Source organism: Ziziphus jujuba, chromosome 12 (genome assembly GCF_031755915.1).
Source record: "Ziziphus jujuba cultivar Dongzao chromosome 12, ASM3175591v1".
Lineage (NCBI taxonomy): Eukaryota > Viridiplantae > Streptophyta > Magnoliopsida > Rosales > Rhamnaceae > Ziziphus > Ziziphus jujuba.
Genome location: NC_083390.1, coordinates 21,838,779 through 21,861,729, shown reverse-complemented (window position 1 = coordinate 21,861,729; position 22,951 = coordinate 21,838,779). Strand labels below are relative to the sequence as shown.

General features: G+C 33.7%; 5 protein-coding genes across 6 annotated transcripts; 1 reads left to right on the top strand and 4 right to left on the bottom strand.

Moving 5' to 3' along the window:
• Positions 1 to 1,827: 1,827 nt before the first annotated feature.
• LOC107414233 (LEAF RUST 10 DISEASE-RESISTANCE LOCUS RECEPTOR-LIKE PROTEIN KINASE-like 2.1) lies at positions 1,828 to 7,958 on the bottom strand. Of its 2 annotated transcripts, XM_025072254.3 has the most exons (3): positions 6,300 to 7,958; positions 3,173 to 3,211; positions 1,828 to 2,980 (listed from the first exon to the last, which is right to left on the bottom strand). In XM_025072254.3, exons 1-3 carry the CDS (start codon positions 7,045 to 7,047, stop codon positions 1,887 to 1,889), a joined length of 1,881 nt encoding a protein of 626 aa, XP_024928022.3. In that variant the 5' UTR covers positions 7,048 to 7,958; the 3' UTR covers positions 1,828 to 1,886. The 2 variants fall into 2 exon arrangements, with proteins under 2 accessions (XP_024928022.3, XP_060669702.1); XM_060813719.1 differs by lacking the exon at positions 3,173 to 3,211 and having other exon boundaries at positions 6,300 to 7,957.
• Positions 7,959 to 10,194: 2,236 nt separating this feature from the next.
• On the top strand, positions 10,195 to 13,058 carry LOC107414243 (putative disease resistance protein At1g50180). The gene is made up of 2 exons (XM_060813180.1): positions 10,195 to 12,085; positions 12,268 to 13,058. The coding sequence occupies exons 1-2, from the start codon at positions 10,195 to 10,197 to the stop codon at positions 13,056 to 13,058; spliced, it is 2,682 nt and encodes an 893-aa protein (XP_060669163.1).
• A 964-nt stretch (positions 13,059 to 14,022) lies between these two features.
• On the bottom strand, positions 14,023 to 14,976 carry LOC125418489 (rust resistance kinase Lr10). Its single transcript, XM_048462051.2, has one exon. The coding sequence runs from the start codon at positions 14,974 to 14,976 to the stop codon at positions 14,023 to 14,025; it is 954 nt and encodes a 317-aa protein (XP_048318008.2).
• Positions 14,977 to 19,580: 4,604 nt separating this feature from the next.
• On the bottom strand, positions 19,581 to 21,391 carry LOC125418295 (rust resistance kinase Lr10-like). Its single transcript, XM_060813310.1, has 2 exons — positions 21,253 to 21,391; positions 19,581 to 20,820 (listed from the first exon to the last, which is right to left on the bottom strand). The coding sequence occupies exon 2, from the start codon at positions 20,777 to 20,779 to the stop codon at positions 19,682 to 19,684; it is 1,098 nt and encodes a 365-aa protein (XP_060669293.1). The 5' UTR covers positions 20,780 to 20,820; positions 21,253 to 21,391; the 3' UTR covers positions 19,581 to 19,681.
• Positions 21,392 to 21,953: 562 nt separating this feature from the next.
• LOC112490959 (LEAF RUST 10 DISEASE-RESISTANCE LOCUS RECEPTOR-LIKE PROTEIN KINASE-like 1.1) lies at positions 21,954 to 22,589 on the bottom strand. Its single transcript, XM_060813311.1, has one exon. It carries the CDS (start codon positions 22,587 to 22,589, stop codon positions 21,954 to 21,956), a length of 636 nt encoding a protein of 211 aa, XP_060669294.1.
• Positions 22,590 to 22,951: the final 362 nt, after the last annotated feature.

The following is a 22,951-nucleotide window of genomic DNA, read 5'->3' as shown; positions in this document are numbered from 1 at the left end:
CCAAACCAAGAGAATGGGGTTATTTTCCATCCCAGCTAGCAGAGTCCGCATAAAAGACGATAGAGGAAGGATATTGTGATCACTACGTCCCATGCCGAATAGTCAGCTTGATTTCAGGGACAGGAACCATACCAAAATCCACCTCGAGCAATTAAAAACCACTCCCACGTGAAGGCATGGCCATAACAAGACAAAATGAAAGTGCAATAAGGCTTCAGTGATAAACTCAAGTATAAAAGCCACAACACCCGATATACAAGGTATGCCATTTTTTTTTTTTTTTTTTTTCCATAGTAGACTAACTCTTGAATCTTTAATTAAGTCCACTAACTTGATCGTCGGAGAGACAATATCCCAACACCCTCGGTGTAAAGGTTATTGTCTTTTTGCAGGTATTCGAGTTCTTGAGGTTTCCATTTCATTTCGAGATTTTGGTGTAAACATTGGTCCAAGATTTTTGGTCCTAACAAAATTCATCCATGAGCATATATGAAGCTTTCTACGAACTAGAGAAAAACTAGAGTATGAAAGTTTCACCAGACAAATTTTCTTCCCAAATGCAATATGAAAGATTAAATGCCACATGCAACTTATATTTTAAAAAGATTTGCCTCAACATAAAAAAGGACACAAAAGACCAACTCAGCAAGTTTAAAATGGGTCTTATGCATCCATTCACCACAAACTTAAAAAGTGGCCCACTATGCCAATATACTAACCGGCTGAAAACCTTTAAGATTAAATAAATCCACGGCATGTCTTTAGATTTGATGATATAAGAGATGGTATAGAAGAATGACAAAAAATTGATGTACATGCTCATATGAAAATTATTTATCATGAAGAACTTGGAAAAGTTGAAACACATGCTCATATGGAAATTATATATATCATGAAGAACTTGGAGCGCTAAAATAAAATGAAATGAAATCTACATGGCTGTAATCTACACTAGACATCAAAGCCTGAATCGAACTTCACATAAGCAAAAGTCATAAACCTTTCAGCAAGCATTGCCGAGCCAACTTCAAAAGGTTCTTCGACAATTCCAAGTTCCAACAACCAATAGCTTCTTCGTTCGATAGTTTATTAGCAGAGTCACCGGATATCTTCCTCAATAGCACAGCCCTAAGCTTGTTCTGCTTTAGCCCCTGTTCTTAAAGCTTCCTAAACATTGATCAATCAAATACAACAAGAACGAATTTAAGTGCTTTTTTTAATAGAACTCATGCCATGAGACCAAGTGTTCAATTTTATATTATATCCATGCCCACATTTAGGGGGAAAAAAAAGGGTGCACTACTATACATCTAGAAAGGTTGAGCTGATTCAAACAGGCCTTCACAATTGATTACCATTGTGAACGAAGATTTATGGCAAAATTCTCAACGCTTTGCAACAAACATCCATTATACTATTTCTATATTTTAATTATTACGATTTATTTCTCAAATTTTTTACCTCCGATTGGATGCATAAAGGCAGAGTGGAGACAAAATTGACAAAGGCGTTAATTTTCAGTTGTATGCTAGTCCATTCCTAAGATCATATGCCCATCCCTGTGTACTGATCAAGCTGTAAAGAAAGAAAAATACGGGATTGGCTTCTGTTATACATCACTCTCTCTGTTCCACATGCTGTTCTGGGGAACAATATGGGATTTAATTTGTCCCCCTTGCATGCTTTATTCCAATTATTCAATGTACGCTGAAACTTAAAAGATGTCAAACATCAAGCTTCTTGCGTATTTTTCTGGCCCATATTGCAAAATTTAGCTTCTACAGCAATTGACATTATTATTTTGTAAGATCAGATTGTTCTCTCAAATAGTCAGGAACATGAAAAAGCTCATACTATGTAACAGAGACATGGTAATAAGTTTGCATTCATACAGTCATACTGGAAGAATCAGATGGAAAATTTGAATTTGAAGGAGAAGAAAAGATTGGCTTGGGTGGCAGTTGCAAGGAATCAAGACTTCCTTCCAAAATTTCTATGACACTACTCATTGCTGGTCTATTTGAAGGGATCCTTTGGATACACCATAAACCTACTATTATCATCTTCTTCACTTCAGTCTTTTCGACTTCGTTCATAATCCTCTCCAATCCAAGTTCTTCATCTAATGCAAGACGCTCGTAAATCCAATGTGGAAAATAATATATTTCACTAGTATCATCAACACCAGCATTCACAATCTTTCTCCCTTCAACCATTTCCAAAACCAGCATTCCATAGCTATATACATCAGACTTGTGTGAAACCCCTCCAAATTCTCTATCAATTACTTCTGGAGCCATGTATCCAATAGTCCCTCTTATTTCTGACATTGGTATGATAGTCTCCTTTCTGGTACATACTCTAGCAAGACTAAAATAAGAGATTTTTGGTGAGAAGTCTTCATCAAGAAGAATATTACGTGGCTTTATGTCAAAATGCAGAATTCGGGTATGACAACCACGATGTAAATATTCAAGCCCTCGAGCAATGCCAAGTGAAATTTGAAAGAGTGTATCCCATCCCAAAGAATGATTATTGTTGAATATAAATTCATCTAGAGTTCCATTAGGCATGAACTTATAGATGAGAGCTCTTTTCCGACCCTCATAAGAAAAACCTAACCAAGTGATAATATTGACATGGGAAGTTCTGCTAATGCTTGCCGCCTCGTTGATAAATTCTTCTCCATTACCTTTTGAATCATTCAAAACCTTTACTGCAACAAGACTGTTATCATGTAATTTTCCTTTGTAGACACAACCATAGCGCCCTTCGCTTAATTGTTCTTTGAAAGAGTTGGTCATTTTCTTAACATCCGAATAAGTATATCTTCTGATCTGTACAGGTCCAGGTCCAAAGTTAAAGGCCTCGATATTTTGATCCGTTTGATTCTGCTTCGTCCAAAAACTTATAGGTTTATTACATTTGAATTTCCTTACGCAGCATATCACTATCACAGTTAGAGCCCCAATTCCTGCAACTGTTGTGGATGCAATTAAAGAGCACAAATTATGAGGCAAAAAGACTGAATTTTAAGCTAACGCACACCAACAAACCTTTTGATTGTAGCAGTTGAAACTATTTTGAACAAACAGAAGAGAAATGAATATAGTAATTCATAACAGCTACGTGCAAATTACAAAATTAACTATATGTATATAATAATATTCACCTATTAATGTTGCAATAAGAATCTTATTGTTTCCTTTTCCTGCAATTTCATGATAACCATTTCATCAGAACAATCTCAGGTGAGTACACAAGACCAGTAGAGATGCAAGATTTGATATTTTAAAGAGTTAACCTTTAAAAAATAAAAAATAATAAATAAATGACAAGCTCCAATCCACGTTTCAGTTTTAAAAAATAATATAAAAAATTATTGGACTCTTCAAATATAATATATATATATATATATAAATAAAACCTTATTCTTTTTATATTTGAATTTTATATTATTTTTAGTATCGTATAACTTTCAATACCACTACTAGCTATTATATTTACTCACAAAAAAACGAAAAAAAAAAAAAAACACTACTATTATAATTTATGGAAACATATTATTTTTATTTTTTATATTTAAAAAAAATGCATAAGTGTTCTTTATTGTGAAACGTATTATTTTTATTTTAACGAGTACCATCGAGCTACTCAGTTGTATAATTAATTATTGACTAAATATAACTTCTTCTTCTTCTTTTTTTCTTCTGATGAATACGCTTATTGTATTGACCAAAATATAATTTATTTATTTATTTATTATTGTTAATTTTTTTTGCTTAATTAATAACATATAGTGGTGGACAAAGAAATTTTTTCCATCTTTCCAAAGAGGCACCAGTACGTATAGTATGATAACACATTGTGGTGGACAAAGAAATTTTTTCCATCGATACAGGCATTCATTCAAAAAGTGAAACCATTGGATGATTGGATGTATATTGAGCTAGATATGTGATAGTGAATCGAGAGGGGTTGCATTAGCTCACAATGGATCATGTTGAATTGGATATCTATTATGTCATATTGTATTAGTGCTAAATTTTTTAAATTCAAACCTAATTCATTAAATTAAAAGGTGGAGATATCAAATCCAAATTGATTTGGTAAGGTAATGTATTGCAAGTTAACAACCTATTTACCCGTTAATAAAAAAAATATAATTGAAAAATGTTAAGAAATTTATAATTAAAATTTCATAATAAAGTATATATGAAAGCATATTCCTAATTATAAAAAAAAAATAGACAAAAAAAGAGGAAAATACAAGCCAAATATACATATTCACTTCTTGTAATATATCAAAAATATAAAATAAAAAAACCAAAAATACAATTGTTGGAAATCTTATAACAGTAATAGAAAATTATATAGTAATTAATTTTATTTTCACTCCAAAATTTTTCTAAATCCCTTATAGTTGTAGTTAAATATATAATTATACATCAAAAAATGTATAGTTATTTTTCTTAACACATAGTAGAATTACCAAAAGCACAATTCTAAACGGGTTAAATATATATAATGGGTTTAAATGATAACATCCTATTATTAATATAATAAGTCTTAACAGGTTGATCTATTATAGACACGATTTGTTCATTACAGCTAGATGTTGGTGAGTTCTATGAACTTTTGCCAAATCTAGAATATACTATCTATTTTCGTGGATGATAATGTAAATGAACAAAAATATTGAAAATACAAAAGAACAAAAAGAAAAAAGAAAAAAAAAAAAAGGGAAGGGGTTTCAAGGCCCCATCTACGGCCGCCTATGATAACACACACACAGATATATGTAAATATAAATGGAAGATAAAAAAAGACGTTTTTCATAAAGTAGAAGATGAAAGGATCAAATACACTTTACCTTCTAAATTATTACATCTTTTGCATTCTACCGTCTAAACTTTAAAAAATAACATATTACCACTTAAACTATTGGCTTTTTGTTATTTTAGCACAATTTTTCAATTATTTAAATAAATTTGACAAAATTAGACCATAAATATTGGTTATAAATGAAATAAAACATAATTAAATTGTTTTACAATAAAGTTACATTAATTGTATATAATTAATTGTATAAAAATTTATATATCAAAATAACATAATTAGATCAAAATGACCCAAAAAAAAAAGTTCAAACGATAATGTGACAATTTTTTTTTTAAAATTTAAGCGGTAAAGAGTAAAAGGGATAAAATGTATTTAACCTAAGATGAAATTTATTCAATATACATTTAAATACTTTTTTTAAAATAAAATTTTAAATGCCTTTTTTTTATATAAAATAATAGAAATTTTTAAATACTTCGATATTATAAACATGGAGAATTGCAATACAACACGCCACATAAAGAGCAGCTGTGCCTCCTTAATATTGACTTCCAGCTGTACATTGTATTTGACTTTTTGACTAGTCTCTAAAATGAGATATGCCACTTCCATTTTCTTTCCTCCGTCTCTCTCTTAGAATCTGATAATCTCCATCTCAATAATTTTGGGTTTCTTTCCTCTTGGCCCTCATCTACACCAACTCGCCAAGCTCGGACATCTATCCCTTCCACAGCTTATAGGCTTATTTTATCTCCTACAATTTTTTATTTTTTTTATTATTTGGAAAAATCTGGATTTGGTCAAGGAAGAGATTTGGGATATGGTGATGAATTGGTTTGCTTATTATGTAGAGCAAAGAAAATCATTGTTTTAAAAAATATGTCCGCTGACCTTGTTGGAGTTAAGTTTTCATTCTTCTAGTATATTTTGCAAACAATTTTTCACATGAAGGTAGGAGTATAAGAAAGAAGGGAGAATTCATGTATGAGAGGACTGATTTTGTTTGGGGTAGATAGTAGGACTTAGTAACTAGTTTTTAAACAGACCTGAATAATATTTTAAGAGCCAAAAGTAGATGAATAATGTATATATATATATTTTTATCAATAAGAGATAATGCCTGGTTAGTGAAAAAGAAGGGTCCGAAATAAAATGAAGAAAATAGGTGATAAAGAGGAACCGGGGTTGAAAGAGCGAGAACAAATGCAGAGACGATGAGGGTTGATTATAAAGGAGAAAGAGTACAACTTTCAAATTTATTTATTTATTTTTGGTAGGTTGGTGGAAAGGCATTGGAGAATGAGTTGGCATTTGGGCCTTGGCAAGGCCGAAGTGAGAAGGTTGGCTCATTTAAAATCCACGCGCACAGACACTTAAAATGGGACGCTTACTGTAGCAAGAAAAATGCTACATATTTTTGAATTTTAAACGTTTTAGATGGAGAGTTAAAGACTTACCTTGGCAATACGCAATTTGAGGCCTATCTTCGCAGTAGCATTGGAAAAGGTAAGAGGCAGTATTGAATCCACACAGTCCACCACTTCTCTGGCAACGGCTACAGTCGTTGTCTATCCATGTGAGCTCGAATCCTCTGCTCAAAACCTGTCTCATTCCAAGACTCTCATCGTCACTGCCATCGTAATCTTTCACCGGGACCACCACAACTTTCCCATCTCCACACTGCTTAGACAAGTTGCCCAATTTTTGTTTGTCATTCCCAGGCACACCCAATACCCAGTTGTTAGCGTTTTCCGTAGAGCAACCGATCTCGTACTCTGTAACTCTAGGTGGGTGGCAATTGCTGAGCAAAAAGACTTGGTTTTGTTTTGGAAGCTCGAATCTTTCATTGGGAAAGGATATATTTTGGAGAGCAGGAATGCAATTGGGTGTTGAATCGTGTGAAATTACGGCGTTTGAGACGATAAGGGAACGGTTCTCGTACGAGATTTGGCGGACGATGTAGGGGTCGTTAACGGAGAGATTGAGAATTGAGTGGCCATCTTCATCGCAAGAGACCTCGAAACCAGGGTACCCACAGTAGGGTTTTTGTTGGTCTCGATGATAAAACGGAAACCTTATAGTTTGGTTATCAGGGCAAGTTCTGGCGGGCACGCTGCAATCTAGGTAATATTGATCCGCAGCTCCTACGAAGTGCAGGTTTGGTAAGAAGAGGAGGAAAGTGAGGATGAACACGTTTTGATTCATATTTGAGATATTGGAAATTGTGGGTGCCAGAGGATCATAGACAACATGGTGTTAAAAGTCCCGCCGTAAAATTTGGTATCAGGAGCCTTCCTCTCTTGGAAATTTGACTAGTTGCACTCGGAAAAAAAAAAAGTAAGTCATTCAGCGCAAGCACAAGTAAACCATCACAGCTTGACACTAATAAAAGCAATTATTAAAAGAGGTAGCACCGGTAGAAAGAAATCTTTTTATTTGCTTAAATAAATAAAGTTTTTATAACCAAAAGAGAACCAGAGAACACCCTACCGGCGAGAGATGGCTTAAAAGCCTCTCTCTTGAGAAACAAAAGAAAGGAAAATATTAGGCAAAGAGTGTCTCTACAGAACCAATGGTGTTATTTTCCATACACCACTTACATACAAAATGTACTATAGTACTTTGAGTTTGGGTCTAGTTTCTTCTTGCATTCGTTCAGGGAATTGACTATGTAAATTTGGAAAGTGTTCATGAGGGTTGGAATTTGACAAATGGGATGGGTTTTTCAGTGGGTTTAAATGGTTGTAGAATATGAGATGGAAATGTATTTATATGAGAAATCGTGTTTCAGCGTTATATTTTCTTTCATTGTTTTGCTTATCGTAGTGGACCGGTAATTGGTTCCTTTGCATTTAGTTAAAGTTGAAATTTTTGGAATGGATAAGATCTTACCTAAAAGTTTCCTTGATTATCATCTAACTGAGAGAAGTGAATGAAAGGATATGCCTTTTCTCTATATGATGGGTCTTTGATATAACAGGATATTGGAGACTTAGTCAGGAGAGTCAATTACAAGATAAATATACAAAATGCAGTTAAGTTGTGGCTACGATAAATTTGCAACTGTAACTGTACTGTGTTCTTTTTGTTCTCTGGATCAATACGGATTGTTGAAGATAAAGCTACGAGAATTTGAGAATTAGAGTGTAGTATATGTAGTGTATTCGTTTAATTTCAAAGGAAATTAGGCATAATAAAACGTAGTGTAAGCATTTAAATATATTTAAAGATAAATTATGCATAATATAATTGGTGTAAATAAAAAAATAAATTATGTATAATATAATTGGTGTAAATAAAAAAATAAAAAAAAATGAGTATATAGAATGTAGTATGGACAAAATTTGTAATGTTAATAGAATTATTTATTTTTAAAATGATATTTCCATATAATTGAAAATATAATTCTAAACCCATACCCATACTTTTCTATCTTAAAATAAATATTTAAACATAACAAAGTTATCATTTTTACAAGTAAGTTAAGATTTTCCACTTTTACATTTACCAAACAGACCTAAGAAGAAAATTTTCACAAAAAATAGAATATAAATGTACAAAGTTTCAAATTACAAACAAGTTCACGAAAGAGTAATGCTAAAAATATCAACAACTCTACCTAACATGAATGCTAAAAATATCAACAACTCTACCTAACATGTTTACTATTTGGTGATATATTATTATTTCATCAGCTTATATTCAGAATCCATTTAATATACATGATATGATTGAATTGGAATTAAAACTAAGACAGAAATAGAGGATATGATAAAAATTAACCTAATCTTATGTTTGATGTCAATCAAGATTAATTTATATATATATATATATATATCTATATAATTATTACTAAATTTAATATAAGTTACTACACTTATTATAATGAGTTATCTATTTTTGAGTTAAACAAAATGACTTTAATCAAATAAATGAAACAAGAGAAAAAATGAAAAAAGGAATCAAGTTAAAAAACAAAATAAAAATTGAATAAAAAAGAGGAAGAAAGTGACTGATTCAACACAAGTTCTGGGGATGCTGCCATCTCGGTAATATGGATCGCCATTACAGCTTCAACAATATTTTCTGGTAAAGAGGAAGAAGGTGAGGATGCAGAAGATATTCCATGGGAGGTGTTGGGAAAAATTCCAATCATCTGAATTGAATCATTATTAATTGGAGGTGCCACCGTCAGTTGAATAATTGCTGGAGGTTTAATAGTTAAAAGACTTTACCAATAAAATTTCAACCAACACTGATTGGTTAATTAAATAAATTCTACTAAGCATAATTTAAGTAGTTTAGAAATTTATAGTTGTAGATAGACGCGTAGTGGTGAGGACATTTCAAATGTTGAATAGTATTCTTTGACTTGTAGTTTCTCTTTCCTCCACGTCAATTCATCTGCACCTTTCATTTTGATCTACGGTTCTTTTACGTTGCTTGTTGGCCTGGTTCGTCAGTCTCTATCTGCCCTGCTCTTTGTCCTTTTTTTCTTCGTTTAGATCTACATCCTCACCATCTTGCATATTTTCTGTAAACTCCCTCTTCCTTCGTCTATTTTTACTTTGCTCTCCCACTGCGTGGCTTCAATTTTCAGATCACAGTGTGTTGTTACTTCACATTAATTTATTACCTTGTAAAAATATGAAGCATGAAAATGGAAAACGTAGTCAGTAAAAGTTAAACGAGACCCATATTATTCACCCAAAAAATAAAAAAATTAAACGAGACCCATCATCAATCTTTTTCCAAAAACCCATAAAATCTACAAGCTTTTTAAGCTTCGCTTTTTAAGCCTTGTGTATAAAACGAAAACATGAGTGATAAAGAAAAAGGCCGCAAAAATTTTGGAAAGAAAAAATAGCTACGAGAAGTTGCGTAGTACTAGTGGTGGAGATCATGAACATATATTAAAGGAAGACTTCTCTAAATCCATATTAACAGAAAAGTAGTTTGTGCAACTAAAATCGAATTTTAAAGGAAGAATCCGTAAAAACTAGAAAACCCAAGGATATATATGGAAACAAATTAAACTAAGAGGGACATTTGTGAGATCTAACCAAAAATAAAAAATAAAAAAGAAATAGCAATCAGGACCTCACCTCAGGCTACAGTCAACTGATAGTATTCTCACCTGCCAGTCCCTAAAAAGTCCAATTGCCACTGGTCCCCATTAGCTTTCATCATCTTCCTGTTAGTTTCTTGGTTACAGATCCAGATCTCGCTGCAGTTTTCCACTTAGCTGTTCTTGCAAAACGAAATCCTCCATAGGAAGAATTTGACCGTAGTCTTACTCTTCTCCTTCTCCTAATACAATCCTTCCTATTATACTTTGTCTGCAAGAAGAACATGGCAGAATTTTTGTTATCCAAATTAGCAGAGTCCGTTGTATCCCAAACCGTCCAAAGAATCACTGACCTTCTCATCCATGAAGCGGCCTCATTGAGGAGTGTGAAGGAGGACGTGTTGCTATTGAAAGATGATTTGAGATCTCTTTGGGCTTTTTTGAAAGATGCGGATTCCAAGCAAGAACATGACCAACGCCTCCGAGATTTGGTATTGCAAGTCAAAGATGTTGCTTTTGATGCTGACGATGTTATCGAAATCTTCATCCTCAAAGTTACCTCCTCTTATGTCAAAGCTTTTCATAATAAAAATGTCCGAATCCAACTCAGCTTTGTCCGGAAAAGGACCAGAGGCATCTTTAGAAGAATGCAAAATTATGGGATCGAATCTGTTGCTGCAGAGGGAACGAGCTCGACGGCTGAGCTGCAGCGGAGCTTGAGAAGGTCATCTCCAAATGATGATGAGGATCATGATGTTATTAGCTTGGAACGTAGCACCAGGGCTTTAACAGCTGAGTTGACTAAGGAGGAAGATCGGCTCTGTATTGTTTCAATAGTGGGAATGGGTGGATTGGGCAAGACCACTCTTGCCAAGAAAGTGTTCAATAGCGTTAAACAACATTTTGATTGTTCTGCTTGGGTTTTTATATCTCAAAGGTATGTCCCAAAAGATATTTTGATTGAAATCTTTAAGCAAGTAGATTCTTCATTTGAAAATACTATGAAATTTGGCAATAACAAATATCAAAAGCAACGTTATTTACAAGAAATGCAAGAGCATGAGTTGATCGGTTTGGTTAAGGCAGAGCTCAAACAAAAGCTGTATCTTGTGGTTCTTGATGACATATGGAGGATTGAGGCCTGGGATTCTGTAAAGCGCGCTTTCCCAAAAGGAAAGAAGGGAAGCAAGCTTCTGTTTACCACGCGCAACAGAGAAGTAGCAACATTTGCTGATCCATTGAGCTCCCAAATTGAACCTCCATTTTTGACATTGGAAGAAAGTTGGGAGCTTCTACAACGAAAAGCATTTACAAGAGATATTGTCGGGGACGGCAGTTGTCCACTGGAATTTATCGATTTGGGGAAGGAGATGGCACAAAAATGTGGAGGACTACCTCTTGCTGTCGTTGTTCTTGGAGGCTTGTTGAGTACAAAAAATTCGTTGGATGAATGGAAGAAGGTGATGAGAGACGTGAATTCATACTTGTCCAAACAAGAATCTCGGCAACAATACGACGGAGTGCATGAGATATTAGCCTTGAGCTACCATGATCTGCCTTACTACTTGAAGCCCTGTTTTCTCTATTTGGGCAACTATCCAGAGGACTATGGAATACCCAAAAGAAAGTTGGTTCGGTTATGGATTGGAGAAGGATTTATAATGACACAGACAGAAGGAATGACTGCAAAACAGACATTTGAAGAAGTCGCTGAAGGATACTTGGAAGAGTTGATCAATAGGTGCATGGTTCAGGTGGACAAAAGGGACCATACAGGAATAGGTGTCAAAACATGTCGCATGCATGATCTTATGAGAGACATGTGTACGTTGAAGGCCAGAAATGAAATCTTCGCTCAAATTATCCAGCAACATGAGAGCAACATGTCGATTAATGTTTCTGCAACTTCATTTCAGCACTCGGGCAATAGTCATTCCCGAAGACTTGTTATTCATCCTGGCTGTGATCTGTATTGGGATACACATCCGACATGCACCTATTTTGGTATGCATGTTGCCAATGCATCTTGGGTGAACCAGGTACATCCCAATCTCCGTTCTCTTTTGTGTTTTGGTGGCGCTCTTTCTTTGTCAGCTTTAAGATTAAGCAACTTTAGAATGTTAAGAGTGTTGGAGCTTCGTGTTGTTGATGGATCTAAAATTCCTGGAGCTATTGGTAATTTAATTCACTTGAGATATTTGTGTCTCCAAGCTGATCTTGAATTAATCAGTTTGCCATCCTCCATAGCTAATTTACGAATTTGCAGACTCTAGATCTTTGGAAATGTCGTGTTGTTGGACCATTAAAGATGCTATCAAGATTGATACGGTTGAGACATCTATTACTATGTTTATTAGTACCTTATAATATGTCGAAGGAAGATTGGAATGATGTTCGAATAGATGAGCTAAAAGACATTGAGACTCTAAAGGACATACCATCTTCTGTCTTATTTAGATATGATGCATTGAACAAATTGATTAATATTCGAAACATAGGGATAGATTTTGAAGGTAGTAGTAATGATGATGTTAGAAAGGTGTTGGCTTCCCCAATTATTCAATCAGGCCGCCTACAATCCTTGAATATGTACATCTCCAGTGGCGATGGATTTCCAAGTCTGGAATCAGTTTCCTCTTGTCATGGCCTCTCTAAATTAAATTTGAAAGGGAAGTTATTAGAAGGAATGCACTCTAATAACAATCATACTCTGCAATTTCTTCCAGCAAGCCTTACCAAATTGATTCTATGGAGGTCTAACATGGAGCAGGACCCAATGCCAGTGTTGGAGAAGCTACCAAACTTAAGGTTTCTCAGAGTTGGAAGTGATGCATACCGTGGTTCTACAATGGTTTGTTCTACTGATGGATTTCCAATGCTAGAGACTCTTGTACTCTTTGACTTGGTGTTTTTAAAAAAGTGGACAATAGAGAAAGGTTCAATGCCTAGTCTCAAGAAATTAACAATTGATGAAGTTTCCAATTTAGAGATGATTCCAGAAGGGTTACAATTTGTCACTTCCCTCAAAGAACTGAATATTGTTGGAATGGATAACTCGTTCTGCGATAAGCTCCAAGTCAAAAATGGAATTGAAGGGGAGGATTACTACAAAGTGCGACACATACCATCTATCTCTATCCAAATTTAATGTAATTATATGCACCATTTTTTTGGGATTAAATAGTTCATTGCTTCTCGGGCATCTTGTTTTGTTTATTTGAAGTGAAAACTCTTTGATTTAATAGGATCACTGTCGGTGCTTCATTACAAAAGGACCTTGGAAAAACACTTCCTATTAAAACATTACCAAACAGGTTCTTGTTTGACACACCATTTACCCAATAGGGCCATTTTTCTTCATTTTCTCGATTAATATACATATATCTAACCAAATAGATCCTCGTATTTTTCAATCAATGAAATGAAAGTGCTTTTCCCCCCCTTATGTGCAGAACACAATGAACTAGATCACTGACGAAGAAAATTTTGAGATGATGAAATCACGTTCACGAAAACTTTGAATAGCTATTAGTGAATTGAAATTAGTAAGTTTCATTTCTTAATTTTGAGCGGTCGAAAATAGTAATGTATCAACACAATTCCAATTTACGAAAAAATATTTAACATCCAAATTGGATGTATCGAGGACAAAATGACTATGCGATGTTGTTTGCAGCTGGTGCAGCAGAAACACCGTTTCTGGCACCTGTCTTTAGATTCTCTTCCGAGAGTTTTCTCTGTTTTTGTTTCCCAGGAGCGTGGCCCTCTGTCCACCTCGCTTTTGTATGCTTCTCTGTAAGCTGTTGCTGGGCTTTTGGTTGTTATAACACGTCTTTTAGCTAAAAAAGAAAATTAAAATTTGATGCAAAAGTTGTGTTCCTACCTGGCCTATTATAGAAGATATTGGTGCTTTTAGTCGAATGACTATTTCTTCACAAGTTTTCCGAAATATCAAAGGAGAAGATAGAAGTTTTTGACAAACTAGGCAGTAAATAAAATTTTATAGGTCCTCATAGATTAGATTTGAGGAGTTAATCCCCAGTGCCACCCGAACTATTAAATCCACACGTGAGATACACTAAGGAAAAGCATATTAGAAAATCATGTCCAATTTAATCCTCGTCACTTGCACCATTTGATGTAGTCACGTGGTTAGAAGAACCGGTTTGCGATCTCAAGGGAGAATACCATAATGGCTTCGGTGGAACTTGTAAGGAATCAAGACTGCCTTCCAACATTTCTATGACTCTGCTCATTGTTGGCCTATTTGAAGGGTGAGTCTGTACACACCATAGCCCCGTCATTACCATCTTCCTCACTTTTTCATTGTCTTCTTCGTTTGTAATTCTCGTCAATCCAAGATCTTCATCTAACTCAAAGTGCCGTTCGTACATCGATTCTGGAAAATATATTTCACTTGAACAATCAGCTGTAGCATTGAGAATCTTTCTGCCTCCAAGTCCAACCATTTGTAAAACGGTCATTCCATAGCTATACACATCAGACTTGTGTGAAACCCCTCCAAAACTTCTCCAAAACAATTCAGGAGCTATATATCCTATAGTCCCTCTCGCTCCTGATGTTGATGTTATACTTTCTTTTGTGGTACATACTCTAGCATGAGCAAAACCGGCAATTTTAGGTGAGAAATCTTCGTCAAGAAGAATACTATGCGGCTTTATACCAAAATGCAGAATTCGTATATTACAACAACGATGTAAATATTCGAGTCCTTGAGCAACGCCAAGTGAAATTTGAAAAAGTGCTTCCCATCCCAATAAATGATTATCCTTAAATATATATTTCTCGAGAGATCCATTGGGCATGAACTCATAGATGAGAGCTTTTCTTCGACCCTCAGAGCAAAAACCCAACAAGGCAACAACGTTGACATGGGAAGTTCTGCTAACAGTTGTCACCTCGTTCATAAATACTACTCCAGTATCATGTATTGAGTTTGACTCATCAAAAACCTTTACTGCAACATGAATGCCATTGTGTAATTTTCCTTTGTATACAGTATCATACTCAGCTTCGCCTATTTTTTCTTTGAAGGAGTTGGTCATTGTCTTAACGTCCAAATAACTATATCTTCTGACTTGTACGGGTCCATACTTCCCTAGAGAGGATGTCTCTACATTTTGATCTGTTTGATTCTGCTTCTTCCTAAAAAATATAGCTTTTTTCATATTTGAATTTCCTTACACAGCAGATCAATGTCACAGTTAGAGCCCCAATTCCTGCAACTGTTATGGCTACAATCAAATAAGAGGGAACGTAAACTTCTGATGCAAAATCAAGAGAAAATATTTAAGCCAACCCACATGACCACTCCACCAATAAACCACATGGTTGCTGTAATTGAAACAGTTTTAAACAAACTGAATATATCAAGATATTTCAAAAAGGTTTTTACAAAATATGATCATCTTGGCCTTTAACTCCTCATAACTCCCCTTTGTTTGCAGAATATTAGATTTATCCGTTCAAAGACCAAGATGATTTGTCAATTTTTTTTAAATTCACAGAGCACTCCCTCTATATATATAGCATTATGATTTTGTGGGAATATATCTCTAATATAATGTGAGAACATACTGACATATCAAATATTAAATGTTGCATCTAAATTAATACTTTAAAACTAAAAATTTAGTTAGACAAGTGATGACTTGTCTCTTTAATAAGTTCCAACATAATATAAGTATACATTCCCAACATATAAAAATCTTGTATCAATTTTGATATGATGGAACCTAATTCCAATTTTATGTTTGCAACCTACTGATATTACAAAAGATAAGGCTTCTTACTTGCCTAACTAGGTTTTCTTTTCACATTCTCACATGCCTTATGTTTGGAACATATTTCTAACATACATAGCATAACTCCTCATATAAATATACACATATATAGTGAGTCTTTTATTTGGTTGACCTGATAACATTATACTAAACATATCATATCAACTTTTTAGATTTTTTTTTAAAAGATAAGTTGATTTCCAATTAAACAAATCTGATTGTGTTATATATACATATATTACCTATTGTTGCTTTGCGAATCTTATTGTTCCTTTTTCCTGCAATTGCATAGCGATTTCATTAGAACAATCTCATAAGAGTACGTATAAGACCAAAGATGCAAGACTCGTTTGAATTTTTGGGAGTTAAATACATTTCACTACTCTTTATTTTCCATTTTTATTTTCAATAAATGGTATTTTTTTTTCTGCTATTTCGCATGGCTTGATGTTCATAAATTACAAAAATGAAAGAAAAAAAAAATTAGGGTAAAAAATGGATGGACCATTAGGTTCGAATTAGCGGTTTTGTCACAAATACTTAAACTTTTAAAACTTCAAGGGTATCGGATGACTTTTAAAAAAAAAAAAAGAAAAAAATGAAAATCAAATGGATAAAAAAAACAGAAATCTCAAAATAATCTTTACCCATATTAAAGGATAGTTAAAGTGCATTTAATCTATTTTTTCATAATTTAAGGCAACAAGCCGAAGAGTTTCCAAACTAAAGTATAGTTGGTCGTTATATTATTGTTAACTTTTAGGGTAGTCACAGTCTAATTAAATTACATATTTTACACTCGTATCAAATTAACTACACAGTATATTAAAAAAAAAAAGACTATATATTCACCCACACCCCCCCCCCCCCCCCTAAAAAAAAAAAAATGGCTACATATATTTTCTACTTTTGAGGCTCATGAGTTCCTGATATTAGTTAGTAATCAATTACATAAGTAAGCATATGTAATTTTTTTCTGGATGAAAAATTGAAAAGAGTTGAGAACGGAGAGATGTGAAAAGAATTCCATATTATGTTCATTAAATTTTCAACTATTAATATATTAATATATCATTTTACATATGATTTTTTTTTTAATCATTTATAACAATTTTCTTCCCATTCAAATGTATTAGTTAATTGGTAAACAAATTAAGTTAATATATCCATCTACAATAAATTAAGTTCGAATTCCCACACTTAATATATAAAAAAAAAAAGAAAACTAATTAATTAAGTCGATGTATGTATCATTACTGTTTAATTTACTTTTGTCATAATTTATGTCTCTTTATCTAAATAAAGTATCCTTAATTCTTATTGAAGGTTGAAACTAAATAATAAATTAAATGCAGTTTTATAGAGTAACAAGAAGCATTATACTAAAACAACTTAATAAATTTTAAATTTCCTAAGTGGGAGTTCTGAAATTTTACTTAATAAAATAAATAATAGATAAAATTTAGCTCATTATATTTTTAAATACTTACATATTAAATGTGCATTATTGTAGTAATTATAAACATTATTATTAAAAAAAAAAAAAAAGTAACCATAAACATTTCATTTAAGAAAAAAAAGTTAACTATAAACAAACACGTGGATCACGTGACATAATAATAGTGATAAGCAGGAATTCCTCAAGTAAATTAGGAAGAAAAGATTGTACCCAAAAAAAAATAAAAAAAAATAAAAATTGGTAAAGACTGAGCGTAGCAACGCGTACCGTGCGGCGCATCTGGGCAATAGCAGTGCAAAACGTAAACAGTTCTAATTGGTTTCGTTTTCCGAAGAGCCACCAGTTTTGTAATTTGGATCTGTACGGCCAGGGGTTTATTTGGGAAGCTCCAATCGATCGAGCACTGGGAAGAGATAAGATTGGGAGAGGAAATACATCATCATCAAAAGAGGTGGTGTTGGATTTTCAACGCAATAATACTCTGAGAGGAAATTTCTTTGATACCGGGTGGATGATGTTCTCGGTGTTATATTATATACTATAGCAACTATTTAACATACACCCCCAATTTTTCTGTGGAGTGTAGAGAGCAATTAATCATTACCCTTGATTTTTAATACACCTCACAGTTTCCTTTGGGTGTATATAGCATCTGTTTTATGTTTTTTTTTTTTTGGGTGGGCTATATAATACCCCTGACAATTTTGGCGTCCTGTTTGCATGGGTACCTTGGTGGAAAATTATTATTCACTAGATTGTCTTACAGAGAAACCTTACCCCCTTGACCGGGCTTATAATACTTGTCCCTCCAATAGGGACTTGTTTTCATTACAAGGAACTTCTCTGGTTTACTTTTGTCTTTATTTGGTTTACTTTATTAAATTGTTTATTTATTTATTTTGGTAGGGTCTTTCTATTACGGTGTGGATACGCAACATGTTAATTGAAAAATCACTTTTTTTGTAATACTTCTCTGGTTTTACCGATATTTGTAAAATAATATGTTCAAATTCAATGTCCGAACTAAACTAATTAACCATATGTATGTATACTAATTTATGATTAATGGTAATGTCCATACATCACAACGACCATAAAATAAAAAAAAAAAAAAAAAATCCTAGTAAAACGTGCAGTTCATATATGATTGTGTTTTTGGACTTAAAGAATTAATAAATAAACAAATAAAATATGTTCTTTAAAGATTAAGAAGTTACACAATGTTGAAGCTCGAGAATAGGAAATTGACCGTCATGACTGACGACCCAAATGGGTTACCACTGAAAGATATGCACTCAACTATATGCAACAATTACATCGAAATGAAGAGCAAGTAGAAAAATCTTCCTTTTTAATATTAATTGCAAGTTGCAACACTATGCAAAAGTCCTTGTCCCCAGTCATTCTACTTTCTCAAAAGTTGCAGTTTATTAATTCCATCCAAACGCCACTTATATGTATATATATAAGCTTGTTCAACCTACATTTGTCTAGTGAAAACACTTTTAAAATTATGAGAACATGGCTTTTTAACATTTTTTGGCAAATCTAGAAAGGCTTTAAACCTAGGTTACTATATCTACAAGTATGCTCAAAGGAAACAATATATACAACTACGCTCAAAGGAAACATGAAGGATTAAATGTTGCATGCAATATGCATTCACCATAAAACTGTTTAAAAATAGTCTACAGTTTTTTTTTATTGGAACTGTCCTGTTTTCTGAGCATACATTCACCATGAACTTGAACTGGCAAACAACGCCAATATGCTAAAAATCAACGGAAAATATGCTAAAAATCAACGGAAAATATTTGGGATTGAACAATTCCGTGGCACATACTCATGTCTTTAGATTTGATGAGATAAGACTAAGAGAAGGTATAGAAGAATGACAAAAAATTGAAATACATGCCCATATAAAAAATTATATATCATGAAGAACATGGAAAGATAAAATATATTTATATACATATATTTACATCAAATTTACATAGCTGTGATCTACACCACAGATGCTAGGAATCAAACATCATCAAAGTAAAACACACAAAGCTTTCAAAGTTCTTCCACAATTCCAACAGCGAATAGCTTCTTCGATAGTTTGGTAGCAGAATTACGGGATACCTTTCCTCAAGAACTAAGACTTAATCTTGTTCTGCTTTAGCCCCTGTTCTAAAAGCTTCCTAAAAAATAATCCATCAAATACAATAAGAAATCAAACTTTCATTATTAAGATTTTGTTTCTTTTATATTTTTGCCTTCGAATTGGTTGCATAAGAGTCAGTGTCCATAGAATTATCGTACTTATCCCCATCAATTTTTGTGGCTCATCATTAACAATTTTCAACCAGTAACCTTACTATAAAGGCATATAAATAGGCTTAGATATAAACTGAATGAGAAATGTAAGAACAAATGTTTATACATTAACATGTCTCATTAGAAAGGAATGAGAAATTTAGGGACAAATATTTACAGATTAACATGGCTCATTAGAAAGTAAGTTTATGTATTTGCAACATTAGATCCATGGCCCCATGCATGTACTAATGAGGTAGAAAAATCTGTTGGCGATCTTGAAGGAGAAGACAAGAATGGCTTGGGTGGTACTTGTAAAGACTCAACACTCCCTTCCAACATTTCTATCACTTTACTCATTGTTGGCCTATTTGAAGGGTCCGTCTGTATACACCATAACCCCGTTGTTACCATCTTCCTCACTTTTGCATTGTCTTCTAGGTTCCTAATTCCTTTCAATCCAAGTTCATCATCTAGCTCAAGGCGTTTGTAAATCCAATGTGGAAAATATATCTCACTTGTATGATCAGCTCCAACGTTTACATTTTTTCTCCCTCCAACCATTTCTAAAACCATCATTCCGTAGCTGTAGACATCAGACTTATACGAAACCCCTCCAAAGCTTCTACAAAATACTTCTGGAGCAATGTATCCAATAGTTCCTCTGGCTTCTAACATTGATATGATACTCTCTTCTCTAGTGCACACTTTAGCAAGGCCAAAATCTGAGATTTTAGGTGAGAAGTCTTTGTCAAGAAGAATGTTATGAGGCTTGATATCAAAGTGTAGGATTCGTGTGTTGTAACCACGATGTAGGTACTCTAGCCCTCGAGCAATGCCAAGTGAAATTAGGTACAATGTTCCCCACTCCAACTGATGATTTTCCTTTTGGTAGTGATTTTCTTTAAAAATGAACTTCTCTAGAGATCCATTACACATGAACTCATAAATCAGAGCTCGTTTTGAACCCTCAACACAGAAACCCAATAAAGCTACAATATTTACATGGGAGGTCCTACTAATGGTTGCAACCTCATTGATGAACTCTTCTCCATTGCCTTTTGATTGGTTTAAGACCTTAACTGCCAAAGGACAACCATTTTGCAACTTTCCTTTGTATACAGAACCATAGCCCCCTTGGCCTATTTTGTTGGTGAAGGAGTTGGTCATTTTCTTGACATCTAAATAACTATATCTTCTTGTGGAAAGGGGTCCATGGACTTTCAAGAAGGCCTCAACGTTCTGCTGTGCTAAATTTGGTTTCCTCCAGAAGAAAATGTGCTTGTTGGATGAGCACTTTCTCATCACGCAAACCACCAAAACTAGTAATCCAGCAGACAAAGCGGCTGTAAACAAAGAAAATAACAAGTTTATACCATAAGTAACCTAAGACGTTGGCTCTTTTCTTTTTTTTTTTTTTTGGCAGTTAATATTATTTTTTTAATTGTTCAAAAAAAAAAAAAACCATTTTAAATTTATAACATCATAGAAAATCTCGATATATTAAAGATAAAATCATTATTAGTATGTTAATCATATGAAAATTTATTGATCCAACTAAATATAAAATCTGTTGTTAAAAAAAAAAAAAAAAAAAAACTAGTTGTATATGTGCTTGATCAAATATATATATATATGTGTGTGTGTGTGTGTGTGAAAAACAAAAAACACAAACGCGCAGGATGAAATGAATTTAATTATGAAGTAGAAAGATGAGATCAGTGGTGTACACATTATGGGGATTTATTTACTTTATTTGGATAAAGAGATAATCTTACCAAGTCCGACTCCTAACTTCAATTTCCACGATCCCCTGTTTCCTGCTACTTATTTGTTAAGAGAAAAAATTTTGTTAGCTAAAGCAATTGAGTTTTGAAGAGTTGTTGATAAAATCGTGGAATAAGAACCAGAAAAAATTACTGGAGAATGAATATTGTAACATGTCTCAAATGTAATTTAATATAAAATTTCATTAAACGAACTATTTTCTATTCTATCACAACCCTCCTGCTGACTTCCGAGGCCCCACCAATGTACCCATGACCATGTATATATATATATATATATATACACCTTTAGGTGCACAATGAGAGGATTGCTTTTTATCATAGAGGCATCGGTGTTTTTCGTTGCGACAAGGAAGACAACCATAGAATACAATCACTTCCAGAGAAAACTTAGCGCTAAAGAGTGAAAACAAATCATTGGGATTTGCAATAAAATTTTGAAGAGTTGGTTCATAAAATTGGCATTCACCAGAAGAATAGGGTAGGATGAATATTCTAAAATGTGTTAATGTAATTATAAAGTTTCATGCAACAAATTATTTTACTATCCTATCATGACCCGCCTGCTCTGGCCCTACAAATGTACCCATGTAAATACCTTTAGGTGCACAACGATAGTGCTGCTTCGTTGTATCATAGAGGCATCGGTGTCTTTCGTAGCGACAAGGAAGACAACCATAGCGTACAATCAATTAGAGAGAGAAGCTAGCAGTAAAGAATGAAAAGAAATCATTAGGATTTGCAGGGTAATTGGCAGCTGGAAGCTGGATGAAGGAACAGTTGTCTTGTGGGAAATCTGGAAAGCTACTATTATCTAATAACAGTTTAGTAGGAATAGAATAGTAGAGATTGTAATCTCCGCAGGTTGTGGAATATTGAAAATCTGATGTAGGGGAAGTAATGTTGTGAATTAGACTGCTGCGTTTGCATTTGAAGAGGCTTATTATATTCGGTGAAGTCACATTAGTGAACCAGTCGGGCCTTGGAAGACCAAAACTTTCCAAAGATTCACATCTACGGGATTTCAAGTTTTTCTGCAACGTTGTGTCATTGATGGTTATAAAACCTGCCTGAGAGATTTGGTATACTCCATACCAGTGCCCTCCTCCTTTCAATTGGACCTTCGGATTATTTTGGTCGCTACAATTAACTTTATACAACCCACATTCACCAGGCAGCCCCGATGAATCCTTAAAAGGGAAGAAGATCTCGCCTAGATTTCCACACACAAATGCTCCACAACTTTCATTATGTCCCTGTTGTTGAGCCAAGCTAAACAGCATAAGACGAGTGAGAAGGAACACAACAAACAAAGGATCTACAGCCATATGCCTAAAACTTCTCAACTAAGCACCCAGATGAGACTATACTTTTCTTTGTGCATAATAAGGGTCTTCCAAACACTTGTTTAAACCAACTTCTCCACCAATAAACAAAAAAATGCATTTCCAAGATCCTAATAGTGTATTGCCCTCTTTCTCTTTCCACGATTATTGACTTGGAGGTTGACACTAAATAATAATAATAATAATAATAATAATAATAATAATAATAATAATAATAATAATAATAATAATAATAAAGTGGGGTACTTAGGTACCTTAGTGGAAAATTCCTATTTCACTAGCTTGTCTTTAGCCTTACCTCCTTGACCGGGCATATAATACTCTGTCATCTAGTAGCGACTTGG

Bases quoted from the DNA above. Each gene is read 5' to 3' on its own strand.
- LOC107414233 (XM_025072254.3), bottom strand. From the start codon at position 7,047: ATGAATCAAAACGTGTTCATCCTCACTTTCCTCCTCTTCTTACCAAAC. The intron at 3,212-6,299 runs GTAAGTCTTTAA...ATGAAATTGCAG, and splicing joins TCAAATTGCGTATTGCCAAG to GAAAAGGAAACAATAAGATT. The intron at 2,981-3,172 runs GTGAATATTATT...CATCCACAACAG, and splicing joins TCTTATTGCAACATTAATAG to TTGCAGGAATTGGGGCTCTA.
- LOC107414243 (XM_060813180.1), top strand. From the start codon at position 10,195: ATGGCAGAATTTTTGTTATCCAAATTAGCAGAGTCCGTTGTATCCCAA. The intron at 12,086-12,267 runs GTAATTTAATTC...TATGTTTATTAG, and splicing joins TAAAATTCCTGGAGCTATTG to TACCTTATAATATGTCGAAG.
- LOC125418489 (XM_048462051.2), bottom strand. From the start codon at position 14,976: ATGACCAACTCCTTCAAAGAAAAAATAGGCGAAGCTGAGTATGATACT.
- LOC125418295 (XM_060813310.1), bottom strand. From the start codon at position 20,779: ATGAGAAAGTGCTCATCCAACAAGCACATTTTCTTCTGGAGGAAACCA.
- LOC112490959 (XM_060813311.1), bottom strand. From the start codon at position 22,589: ATGGCTGTAGATCCTTTGTTTGTTGTGTTCCTTCTCACTCGTCTTATG.